The sequence below is a fragment of the Scyliorhinus canicula genome, chromosome 2 (genome assembly GCF_902713615.1).
Source record: "Scyliorhinus canicula chromosome 2, sScyCan1.1, whole genome shotgun sequence".
Classification (NCBI taxonomy): domain Eukaryota; kingdom Metazoa; phylum Chordata; class Chondrichthyes; order Carcharhiniformes; family Scyliorhinidae; genus Scyliorhinus; species Scyliorhinus canicula.
This window is the reverse complement of record NC_052147.1, coordinates 109,988,167-110,001,258: the sequence shown is the minus strand read 5'-3', so window position 1 is coordinate 110,001,258 and position 13,092 is coordinate 109,988,167. Positions and strand designations below refer to the sequence as shown.

The 13,092-nt window shown below is 48.7% G+C and overlaps 1 protein-coding gene across 3 annotated transcripts in view; it reads left to right on the top strand.

The window, feature by feature from the left end:
- smoc1 (SPARC related modular calcium binding 1) overlaps positions 1–13,092 on the top strand; it is a 288,182-nt gene that overhangs the window by 104,245 nt on the left and 170,845 nt on the right. For all 3 annotated transcript variants that reach the window (XM_038784692.1, XM_038784682.1, XM_038784701.1), the window contains exon 7: positions 4,678–4,758. In XM_038784692.1, the coding sequence (XP_038640620.1) occupies positions 4,678–4,758 (81 nt within the window). The remainder of the gene's footprint in view (positions 1–4,677; positions 4,759–13,092) is intronic.

Below are 13,092 nucleotides of genomic sequence, written 5' to 3'. Positions count from 1 at the left end.
TGGTGCATGCGTGTGCATGTGTGCGCAGTGCATGTTTGTGCATGTGTGTGAATGTGGTACATGTTTGTGCTGCATGTGCGTTGTGTATGTTTGTGCTGTGTACATGTTTGTGAATGCATGTGTATGCTGCATGTTTGCAGTGTATGTGTATAAACATTGAGTGAAGCATGATGTCATAATGGTTGAGGAGCCTCCTGATACTTATTGAAGAATGGTCAATGGGAAAGATACTGAAGGACTGTACGGCCTGAGGTATTGTATCCCAGGAGCCAGTGACTGCAGAAGGGAAGGAGAGAAAACTGCAGGAAAGAAAAAAAACTTCAAATATTTTTAAAATCAGCACGATGGTCCTGAGAGCTGGTATTGGCTGCCTGACCGCTCACCCACAGTACAGGAATGTTCAGACCTGCGTAGGCGTAGTTTGTTTCCCATACTCGGCTTCTGTATGATCTCCCAGTAGTGTTTTAGTTTCAAATTCCCTCCGAATAATTTACTTTTTATTTCCATGGGAAAGTTGCGGAGGCATCGGAGGAGTCTGTTCTCTCGCAGCTTAGCTATGCAAAGATAAATGTGTGCTCTTAGTCACCTGGACACTGATTTAAGTGTGCTGCTCCTGATTGAAGAATTAAGGTTGTGATTAATCGGACCTGCACATCATCAACATATCGCAAAGATGAACACTTTGAAAAGTAAACTCGGTGACTTTGAAAAGCTTTTACAAGTCGAATTGTACAATGTCAGAACGAGAGTGATGACACTAAAAACTTCTCTCCATCCACAACCATTCCACTCTGAAACCAATCTAGTTTTTCAAAAGATAACGGGCAGGATTCTCCGACCCCCCTGGGCCTGAGAATCGCTGGGGGGGGGGGTGGCGTGAATCCCGCCCTGCCTCCCTGACACCGGCTGCTGGATTCTCCGGCGCCGGTTTTTCGGCAGGGGCGGGAATCGCATCCTGCCAGTCGGGGGCCATTGCCATTGGCTCCCCGCGGCGATCCTCCGCTCTGCGATGTGTCCGCCCGTTTTCGGCCAATCCTGCCGGCATAAATCAAACAAGGTCCTTACCGGCGGGACCTGGCTCTGCGGGCAGCCTGCGGAGTCCTCAGGGGGGAGGGGGCGCAGGTGATCTGGCCCCAGGGGTGCCCCCACAGTGGCCTGGCCTGTGATCGGGGCCCACCGATCCGTGGGCGGGCCTGTGCCGCCCGCTGCTGTAAACGTTCGCCATGGCCAGCGCGGAGAAAACCCCCCCTGCGCATGCGCTGGGATCACGCCAGCCCACGCTGGCGCTCCTGCGCATGCGCCAACTCGCGGAGGTCCTTGGGTGCCAGTTGGCACAGCGCCAAGGCCTTCGCCGCTGGTTGGCACGGCGCCAACTCTGGCCAGAGGCTGGCCTAGCCTCTGAAGGTGCGGAGGATTCTGGGCGGCCCAACGACAGAGTGGTTCACGCCACTCCTTGGCGCCGGTACGGCCCGCCCCTCCGGTTCCCGGAGAATCCCGCCCCAATATTGTTACAAGTATGTAACAATGATAATTGAAATGTGCATGCCTGGAAACATTTGAATGTTAATTTCTGTACGTTATTCATTATACACTATTTGTTCTCACCATAGTTGGTGTTTAACATACTTCTTTCTTTTTGTTTCCCCTCTAACTCGTTCACATGTGAAAAACACTCAAGTTAAAATCTAAGGGTTCGATAATCCTAATGACATGACTGGGCAGATCTAATCTGAGGAGCACACTTAAATTAAGACCTTAGGCCTAAACTTCTTTGAGGAAGCCCAATTGAAATAAATTGGGATATCGCTTCTCGGTCTTTTGACCAAGATCATGTGAGGGATCAAGCCCGAGACCAGGTGTAGTTTGTTCGTGTTAGCTTGGATCAGAATGCCTCTTTTGTGGAGACCATATTCAATTTGAGTTTGAATTGGTTTTTGGAGCAGGCAAGGAGATGGATTAAGGACTTCCCCCGTCCGCTCTGCACATTGGCTTTGTAACTCTGAGACAGGAATAAAATGTAAAAACAAAAATGCAGCTGAAGAGCTCAATATGGATAATCACGAAAGCAAATTCATTGAATCATAGAATTCCTACAGCACAGAAGGAGGCCATTCGGCCCACTGAGTCTGGGCCGACTCTCCCAAAGAGCCACCTACCTAGACTATGAATAGTGATGGTGAGGCTCCACTTTTCTCTGTAAATGAGAGCATTGGAATTTTCAAGTCACAATGTGGTAACATTTTAAAAAACAGCAAATCTTTGTGGGATATGGACATTGCTGGCGAGGCCAGCATTTATTGCCCATCCCTAATTGCCCTTGAGAAGGTGGTAGAGAGATGCGTTCCTGAAACTCTGCAGTTCCTGAGGTGTAAGTGCACCCACGGTGCTCTTAGGTAGGGAGTTCCAGGATTTTGATCCAGTGACAGTGAAGGAATGGCAATATATTTCGAAGTCAAGATGGTGTGCGGCTTGGAGGGAAACTTCCAGGTGGTGGTTTTCCCAGGTACCAGCTGCTCTTGTCCTTCTAGATGGGAGTGGCTGTGGGTTTGGAAGGTGCTGCCTCAGGAGCTTTTGTGAATTCCTGCCGTGCATCTTCTAGATTCGACAAACAGCTGCTACTATGTGCCACTGGTAGAAGGAGTGAAGGTTTGTGGAAGGGGTACCAGTAAAGTGGGCTGCTTTGTCTTAGATGGTGTTGAATTTCTTGAGTGTTGTTGGAGCTGCACTCATCCAGGCATTGCACTCCTGACTTGTGCCTTGCAGGTGTTGGACAGGCTTAGAGAGTCAGGAGGTGAGTTATTTGCTGAAAGATTCCTAACCTCTGTCCTGCTCTTCGAGCCACAGTGTTTAAATGGCTGGTCCAGTTCAGTTTATGGTCAATAGTAACCCCCAGGATGTTGATAGTGGTGGATTCAGTGATGGTAATGCCATTGAATGGCAAGGGGCAATGGTTGGATTCTCTCTTACTGGATGTGGTCATTGCCTGGCATGAATGTTTTTTTGTCACTTGTCAGCCGAAGCCCACATATTGTCCAGGTCTTCCTGCTTTTGCACCTGCACTGTTTCAGTGTCTGAGGAGTCGCGAATGGCGCTGAACATTATGCAATCATCAGCAAATATCCCCACATCTGACCAAATGTTGGAAGGAAGGTCATTAATGAAGCAGATGAAGATGGTTGGGCCTGGGTCATTACCCTGAGAAACTCCTGCAGTGATGACCCAGAACTGAGATGACTGACCTCCAACAACCACAACCTTGAGGGGGCAGCAGGATGGTTCAGTGGTTAGCACTGCTACCTCACAAAGCCAGGAATCCGGGTTCAATTCCAACCTTGGGTCTGCACGTTTATCCTGTGTCTGCATGGGTTTCCTCCGGGTGCTCCGGTTGCCTCCCACAGTCTAAAGATATGCAAGTTAGGTGGGTTGGCCATGCTAAATTGCCCCTTAGTCTCCAAAGGTTAGGTGGGGGTCACAGGGTTACAGAGATATGGTGGGGGATTGGGCCTAGGTAGGGTGCTCTTTCAGAGGGTCGGTGTACACTTGAAGGGCCAATTGGCCTCCTTCTGCTGTGTAGGGATTCTATGATCTTCCTTTGTGCTCGGCATGACTCCAATGAGTGGAGAGTTTCCCCCTGATTCCCACTGACTCCAGTTTTGGACTTGATATTTAACTTAAATGCAAACCCATTGCATCAATTCCCCATCTTTTATTAATAAAATTCTTCATCCTAGCCTTGAGTGGCAAGGGGAGGCTGAGAAAACAAGGGATTCGTCCATGGTCTCTATTTGTTCAAGGGCAGCACGATGTCGCAGTGATTAGCACTGGGACTGCGGCGCCGAGGTCCCAGGTTTGAATCCCGGCCCTGGGTCACTGTCCATGTGGAGTTTGCACATTTCTCCCCGTGTCTGCGTGGGTTTTGCCCCCACAACCCAAAAGATGTGCAGGTTAGGTAGATTGGCCACGCTAAATTGCCCCTTAATTGAAAAAAAAATTGGTACTCTATTTGTTCGACGGTTTAGTGACTAGCTTTGTGTGTAATTAAAATTCAGTATTTTCTTTATGTGCTGAGTATCCATTTTGAAAAAGGTTATTAGATGAACAAAATGTACGTTCTGCAGTAGTTTCAGCTAAACATTATTAACATAGTTATTTAGTAGACTGGGGGATTAAAGTTAATGCTCGATGTCTCGAGCAAACATAGAATTTCATTGAGCTCACTGCTACTAAAGCAATTCAGGACAATAATTCAGTGATTCTGAACTAGTTCTGCCCAAATCATTCATGCACCTAATGTGCTGGCTATCCCAATCTATCACTATACTTCAACTGAACAATACATCACACTGGATAGAGATATTAAATTCTACAGGCTCTGCAAAGTGTAGTGGGCTACGCGTTTGACTGCCTGGTGCGTCCTAACTTATTGGAGCTCAGTGGAGCCACTTTGGACAGCCAATGGAGAATCATGTTAATCAGTTTATAGACAATGCATCTTTAGGTAAATACCAGGAAATTCTACCTTCTACTAATCTAATGGAAAGTACACCAGATATGACAATGAGTAAAAGGTGAATCCAATCAGTTTTTAACATATTGAGGGTGAAGATCAGAGCTGAATTTCAGTGATAATGCGACAGTTTGATAAGTGAAAGATGTTCTTTATCTTTTCTGTTTCAGAAATTACAGCACCAACCCTTTGGATAAAGCAACTGGTTAGTAAGGACTCCAAACAGAATGGCTCCAGCATGAGGATGTTGGGTAAGTGGCAGTCTTCTCAAAAGCTTACAGCAAAAGATGTTGGCTGTTACTGGATGTACAGTGAAACTAAGGAAAGATGAACTCTCTCGCTAGAGCACCAAATTGTGCTTGATCCAATTAAACAAAAGTGAAGTACTGTGAAAGCTGGAGACCTTAAATAAAAATTGGAGATGCAGGAAAATCTCAGTCAGTCAGGCAGCATCTGTGAAGAGAGAAACAGAAGTTAACGTTTCAGCTTGATGACCTCCAAAGAGAATCAGGGTTTCCCGCGACTGCTGCTTGACCCGTGAATTGTTCCGATCATTTTTCCTCCTTCGCACAAGTTTGGACCATGAAATGATTGGGATGTGAAGAATCCATACTGTGAGAAAACTTACCATCATGGGGGTACAATAGTTCTGGTTAAGCTGAGGACAGTGAATCTCCCTCTACTTTCTGGTGTTAGACAAGCCCCCGGCTAAACCTGTTGCTGCAATCACTGTCACAAGAAATTAGCTTGCATTTATAGCCCATTTGTGAATACATTTGTGACTCTTCAAGTACAGAATATCTGGGCACAATGCTTTGTTTTCTTTCTTTAAAATAAATTTAAAGTACCCATTTCTTTTCTTTTCCCAATTAAGGGGCAATTTAGCGTGGCCAATCCACCAGCCCTGCACATCTTTTTGGGTTGTGGGGGTGAGACCCACACAGACACGGGGAGAATGTGCAAACTCCACATGGACAGTGAGCCTAGGCCGGGATCGAACCCCGGTCCTCAGCGGCGTGAGGCAACAGTGCTAACCACTGCGCCACCATGTTGCCACCGACGCAATGCTTTGGAGAGTTGTCCGATGACTCTTTAGATTGATGGGGCCAAGATGAAATAAGGCGGCAGGAGGTTTGTACAGGGCAGGTATACTGGCAGAGTCTAGTTGGGCCAAATGATCTTTTCCGGTGAGAAAACACAGATAAAACCCAATCAAAAAAAACTGCCTCCCTGCACTCCAATGCCATGGCAACGTAGCACCCATTGGATCGCCTAGGTAGAGAGTTCAACTCATTACGTAGGAAAGCAGTGGCTGCTGATAATGCATCAAACCAAGGCTAAATTTCAGGCCACAGTTGAGTGATGGCAGGAGGGGAGGGTCACAGCTGGGAGCACGAGGGAGGGGGGCGTTGACAGCAAGGGCAGGAGTATGACTCTCACTGGGCCCCTCTCCCACCTCTTCCAAGTGCCAAGGTCCTCGGTCAGGCACAGAGAGTCTTTTTAAAAATTCTTTAATGGGGGGTGGCGTTGCTGGCTCGGTCAGCACTTTTATTACCCATCCCTCATTGCTCTTAAGGTGGAAATGAGGCAACCTCTGGACCGCCGCAGTTGATGAAGTGTAGGTGTATCCACAGTGCTGGTAGGAAAGGAGTTCCTGGATTATGACACTGTGACTTGTGAAGGAATAGTGATATGGATGCAGTTTAAAGGCCTTGTCACGCCTGACTTGGTGTTGGGACGAGGCCATTGTATTTAGCGAGTGGCCTCTTGTGAGAATTGTGATGCTTGAAAAGCCCCATCAAATTTAACAGTCGTGCGAGACATGGCGCTCTGCATCACGCCCTCACAGGGCATTCATGAGATTCTCTTGGTGTCCGGGACATAACGGCTGTGTCTGGAAGAACTTGCCAGGATGCCATTTAGCATTAGTTTCCAGCGGACCAGTTGTATTGGCACCTGGGGTGGAGGGGTTCCCAGGCCATTAGAGACATCTGGTTTGGGGGACAGAGAAGGTTGGCATCCTGGCATTTCCTCTGGCACCCAAGCACCCTGCTGATCTGGCATCCTGGCAGCATCATACGGGCATCTTGGCAGTGCCAGCCTTGCATGGCCAGGGTGCCCGGGTAGCACTGCCTGCATGGCAGTGCAAGGATGCCGTCATGCCAGGTTGACACTGCCAGGAACCGGGCCTGGGAGGGCCTTACAAGGCAGAGGGAGGGTGAGGATGTGTTCCCAGAGCCTCCCCAAGGTTTGGGGGAGTGGGTCAAAACGGGGGTGGGGGCGCGGGCAAGGCGGCAGGGAGAAGATTGAGGCTGCCAGATAAAATGGTGGCCCCGTTCTGCGAAGAGTCTTGAAACTTGCCAGCAGGAAATGATTCTGAGTGCAGCCTCGGTGGAAAGAATCTTCCCAAGGCCAAAATAAACGGAAAAGTGCCGTGAAATAGCGAGATGTTTCTCGGTGCTGCCTTGTAGATGGTGCAAAGGCTTTGAGGGGTTAGGAGATGAGTTTCTTTCCGCAGGATTCCTAAACTCCCAGGATGCTCTTTGAATGTGGGACCGCCCTGAGTGCCAGCAAGCGTTCCTTGCATGACAAGCTCCCCTGCCCGTTACTGGGTATGTACCAGCAGAAGTGAGACGAGACGCTTAAGTGTGCATTAATTGCCCACTTAAACCCCTCAATTGGTGGCCATGTGTGGACTCTCCGACCGTGTCCTTAATTGAAGTAGGTGTGGAAAGGAGGTAGAGTCCCCGCCCATCACCCTCCGACTCAACTAAATACTGCCCCCACCCCCGTCCCCAAACTTGCCAGGGAGAGGGCATTAACTTCCTCCAATTATGTTAACTTTGGCAGCGCTGGGATTATGTGACAGCGCTGACATTGTCACTCCTTCAACTGGCAAGAGCAGTGATAACAACAGGAACTTATCAGAACCTTGCTGTTTCTAAAGTGTGAGTTTAGTGTATGTTAGCAATAGCAACACAGCCGTGACCTCTTGGCCGGAAACTGGTAATTTAATGCTGATTTATAGATGGTTTTCTGCTATGATTTCACCCCCATTGGGAATTTGGTTGGAGCTGGCTGCAGCCACTTCATGCAGAACCCTGAGAGTCGGCAGGGAGAGGAAACTTTCTCTCGTGGCATCAGTCTAGGTTGGACACGATCCAAAAGGCTTGGAGCTGAAAGGTTTGTCTGCTAATTAATCCTCTGCAATAATGAGTCTTCGAGCCCTTTGGCAGTGAGAGGCTGATCCTTTCTCTTTGGAGAATTTCAGTGGCATTAAGAAGTATTTGCATCATATTTAGGACATTAAAGACCGTTCAAACTATCTTTGTTCTAAATCAGCAGCAGATAGAACTAGCTAACGCCGATTATGTGGATGAAGCCTGGTGTTTGCACAGGGCTTTGATATTCGGAGTGAGTGTGGCCAGGGTAGCATGAACTTGAGGCCGAGAAATACTGAGTTATGATTGTAAATAATTATCAAACGTCAACTTTTCTGCACGTGGCACCCAGGAGAGATCATGCTTCCGTCCAAAAACAACGTTGAAACATTTCTTTTTCTTTGTGCTGGCATTGCGGTTTTTAAATAAATGGAGAAGGTTCTTGTGAACAGAGTCAATCACTGTGAATGTTTATTGCTGCTTTCTATTCAGCCCGTCTCTTTCTTCAAAACTGTCGATATTCCATCTTGCATGCTTTTGGGCTGGATTCTCCACAGCCCAGTGCTGAAATCGCAGCCGGCGCGGGGGCGGAGAATCCACTTTCACGCCGTAATCGGGCCCTGCGCAGGTCCGGCGATTCTCTGGGCCCCAAAAATCAGCGTGACGGCGGAGTACGCCACTAGGCCGGGGGGTCATTGCCAGAGGCAAGCCCAGCAACCCTCTGCTCCTGACCAGTCAAGTACCCGACGGTGTGGAAATAACCACCTATTGCCTGTCGGGATGCTGGCATGGCGGCTGCGGACTCAGTCCGCGGCCACCCTGGTCATGGGCGGGGGGATTGGAGTGGGAGTATCTGTGGACGTGTTGGGGCGGTTCGGATTCGGCAGGGGTTGATGGATGAGTCCTGTTGCTGAATAAGGAGCGGTCACGAGTGTGCGGATGAACCGAGTGAATTTAGGGTACTTCAGGCTGCATTGTGGGATGAGGCAGGGGCTCTTCCTGTTGCTCTTCGCCTTGGAGATAGTACAGGGTCTCACGGGATGCGGATATTGCTGTCTATTTCAGATCCGTTGGGCAGTATCGGAGGCATCATGGGCATCTACAAGGAATTTGGCCAGTTTACGGGATACGAGTTGAATCTGGGAAGGAGCCAGTGCTCCTGACTGATTGAGACTAGAGGGCAGGAAAGGAGGTTAAAGGATTTGCTGTTTAGGGTGGTGGGGTGAGTTTTAGATATTTGGGTACCCAGGTGACCCGGGGCTGGGCGCAACAGCACAAGTTGAACCTGGCTTGGCTGGTGCAGCAGATGAAAGTGGATTTCAAGGGGTGGGATGTGCTGCCGCTGTTGTTGGCAGGGCGGGTGCAGACAGTAAAAATGACAGTGCTGCCGAAGTTTCTGTTTGTGTTTCAGAACCTCCCAATCTTTTTCCCCAAGTGTTTTTTTAAAAAGGTCAATGTGCTGATCTCTGGGTTTGTGTGGGCAGGGAAGACCCCACAGGTTAAAACAGCTTTCTTGGACTGGGGTGAGGGGAGGGGAGGGGCGGCTGGCACTGCCGAATATGATGAATTATAATAATCTTTATAATAATATAATAATCTTTATTGTCACAAGTTTGCTTACATTACCACTGCAATGAAGTTACTATGAAAGGCCCCCAGTCGCCACATTCCGCTGCCTGTTCGGGTACACTGAGGGAGAAATCAGAATGTCCAATTCACCTAACAAGCACGTCTTTCGGGACTTGTGGGAGGAAACTGGAGCATCCGGAGGAAACCCACACAGACACGTGCAGACTCCACACAAACAAGAACCCAAGCCGGGAATCAAACCTGGGATCCTGGAGCTGTGAAGTCACAGTGCTAAGCACTATGCCATTGGGCAGTGAATATTGCTGTGGTTAGGAAATGGGTCATGGGGGAGGGGTTTCCGTGGGTTTGGATGGAGGTGGCATCGCATATGGGAACATGTTTAAGGGCTTTGTTGGTGCCTCTATCGTTCTTGCTGGACAGTTACTGCGTGAGCGCAGTGGTGGTGTTGGCCCTCAGGGTGTGGGGGCAGTGGAGGCAGCATTTGAGGCTGGAGGGTGCCTCAGTGTGGGCACTGATCTGCGACAAACATTGGTTTGCGGCGGAAGGGTTGCGTGCGAAGTTTCGGGGGTGGCGGCAGGCAGGGATTGAGCAATTTGGCGATCTGTTTATAGGGGGCAAATTTGCAAAGTTGGAGGATCTGGAGGAATAGTGCGAGTTGCCCAGGGTCACCCTATGTATCACTTTAAAATGGATGAGACTTGGGGCACATGGTGGCGCAGTAGTTAGCACTGCTGCCTCACGCCCCTGAGGACCCGGGTTCAATTTCGGCCCCGGGTCATTTTCCGTGTGGAGTTTGCACATTTCCCCTGTGTCTGCTTGGGTCTCACCCCCACAACCCCAAAAGACATTTGATTTGATTTATTGTCACATGTACCGAAGTACAATGAAAAGCATTTTTCTGCGGCCGAGGGAACGTACACAGTACGTACATAGTAGACACAAGAATAATCAACAGAGAACATTGATAAATGGTACATCGACAAACAGTGATTGGTTACAGTGCGGAATCGGTTACAGTGCGGAACAAGGGGTCAAACAAAACAAAGCAGTGTAGGTGCATGTGCAGGTAGGTGGATTTGGCACACTAAATTGCCCCTTAATTTGAAAAAAAAATTGGATACTCTAAATTTATATTTAAAAAAGTGTTGTAATTCAGACCTAAAATCTGAGGATCAGGATTAATAAGAACATAAGAACTAGGAGCAGGAGTAGGCCATCTGGCCCCTCGAGCCTGCTCCACCATTCAATGAGATCATGGCTCATCTTTTGTGGACTCAGCTCCACTTTCCCGCCTGAACACCATAACCCTTTATTCCTTTATTCTTCAAAAAACTATCTATCTTTATCTTGAAAACATTTAATGAAAGAGACTCAACTGCTTCACTGGGCAGGAATTCAATAGATTCACAACCCTTTGGGTAAAGAAGTTCCTGCTAAACTCAGTCCTAAATCTACTTCCCCTTATTTTGAGGCTGTGCCCCCAAGTTCTGCTTTCACCCGCCAGTGGAAACAACCTGCCCGCATCTATCATATCTATTCCCTTCATAATTTTATATGTTTATATAAGATCCCCCCTCATCCTTCTAAACTCCAATGAGTACAGTCCCAGTCTACTCAACCTCTCCTCGTAATCCAACCCCCTCAACTCTGGGATTAACCTAGTGAATCTCCTCTGCACACCCTCCAGCGCCAGTACGTTCTTTCTCAGGTAAGGAGACCAAAACTGACCACAATACACCAGGTGTGGCCTCACTAACACTTTATACAATTGCAGCATAACCTCCCTAGTCTTAAACTCCATCTCTCTAGCAATGAAGGTCAAAACTCCATTCACTTTCTTAATCACCTATTGCACTTGTAAACCAACTTTTTTGTGACTCATGCACCAGGACACCCAGGTCTCTCTGCACAACAGCATGTTTTAATATTTTATCATTTAAATAATAATCCCTTTTGTTATTCCGACCAAAATGGATAACCTCATATTTGTCAACATTGTATTCCATCTGCCAGACCCTAGCCCATTCACTTATCCTATCCAAATCCCTCTGCAGACTTCCGGTATCCTCTGCACTTTTTGCTTTACCTCTCATCTTAGTGTCGTCTGCAAACTTGGACACATTGCACTTGGTCCCCAACTCTAAATCACCTATGTAAATTGTGAACAATTGAACCTGGAAGACATTTGAACCATACATACTAAGCTTAAGTGAATATAGTAAAAGATGCGATCAGCTTATCAGGAGCATTTAGGAATGGGAAATTAATGTTTTCGCGCCAGGGTCCCCTATGGTCCGAGAATGAATAGAGCAAAAGTATGGGGAAGGGAAGGTGGCAAAAAAAGGCCAAGATCTAGGACCAGTCTTGTTGCACTGTTAAATAAACACATGTCATGGTACCAGTATGTAGTTGCCACCTTTCATGTTTTTGTCTCGCAATTATTGGCCGTGCGATGAAACACTTGAGCAACGACGGAATTACATCATCCAGCATTAACAGGTTAAGAAACCGAAGCTCAAACTCACAAGGAGAGTTTGGCTGATAATTTTAGAGAGCTGAGCCTCAGGATTTAATGAGCTGAAAATAATTCATAATCGCTGCCCAGAATCAAAGCCTTTATTGAACAAACATTGGATTTTATGAATGGAGAAAGGCGTGGTTTCGTTTGATAGCAGGTTGCTTTCAAACTGCTTCTTTCCTCATTCTTCTGAACCTCTTTTTGTTCCTGATGTCGGTCGGCCTGGTATTATTCAAACTGCTTAAGAGTGGGAATGAGGGGTAATTTGCCAAATTTGCAGTTGGACAACTATTATAATTTCTATTTAATTGGTTATACTCAAAATAGTACAATCATTTCTCGCATCTGGGCACTAGGAAGGGACAAATCAGAATGGGATCGTGATTGCTGTTATGAAATTCCGGTTGGAAAGTGTGAAAGTGCGGTGACAAGACTGACCAGGTGGTGATGCCTTTGCACAATTGAATAGCACCCACTGCCTAGTCTCAATGATCTCAAAAGTACCAATGTCGGGGGGTGGGGGGGGCCGGTGTTCAGAGGGGGTTCACTAAGCTAATTCCTGGGACAAAGAGTTTGTCTATCTTATGAGGAAATGCTTCCCCCGAGAGTTTGAGAGAATGAGAATTGATCTTGAACCCGAGATCAATGGAATGGATTCTCTGATCCTGAGGCTAAGTGTTGACGCCGTCGTAAACGCTGTTGCGTTTCTCGGTGGCGTCAACATGCCCTCAGGAGCAGCGATTCTGACCCCTACAAGGGGCCAGCACGGCACAGGAGCGACCCACGACGCTTCTGCTGCCGATAACGGCGACAGATGGGTGCTGCGGGTCTGTGCATGCGCAGTGCGACCGGCGCGATTGCACGCGTGCGCGGTGGCTCCCTTCTCCTCGCCACCCCCGACGTAACATGGCCTAGGGCTACAGGGGCTGGCGCGGAGCAAAAGAGGCCCGAGAGGCCGATCAGTAGGCCCCGATCATGGCCAGGCCACAGCGGAGGCCCCCCCCCCGGGGTTGGAGGCCCCCCTCCCTCCCCTCCTCCCTCCCCCCTCCCCACCAGGCTGCCCCGGATGGATGCACGTTGTGGTCCCGCCAGGTAAGACCACACGCGGACGGCGCCGCCGGGACTTGGATTGTCGTTTTGGGCGCTCGACCCATCCCGAGTGGAGAATCGCCGGAGGGGGGGTGCCGCGCAGAGCGGCCCCCGACCAGCGCCGTGCCAACAGCGCCGGCGCCAATGGTGCCGATTCTCCACTCTCTGGAGAATCGGCGGACCGACATCAGGGCTGCGTCGTGCGATTTGCGCCCGGCCCGACGATT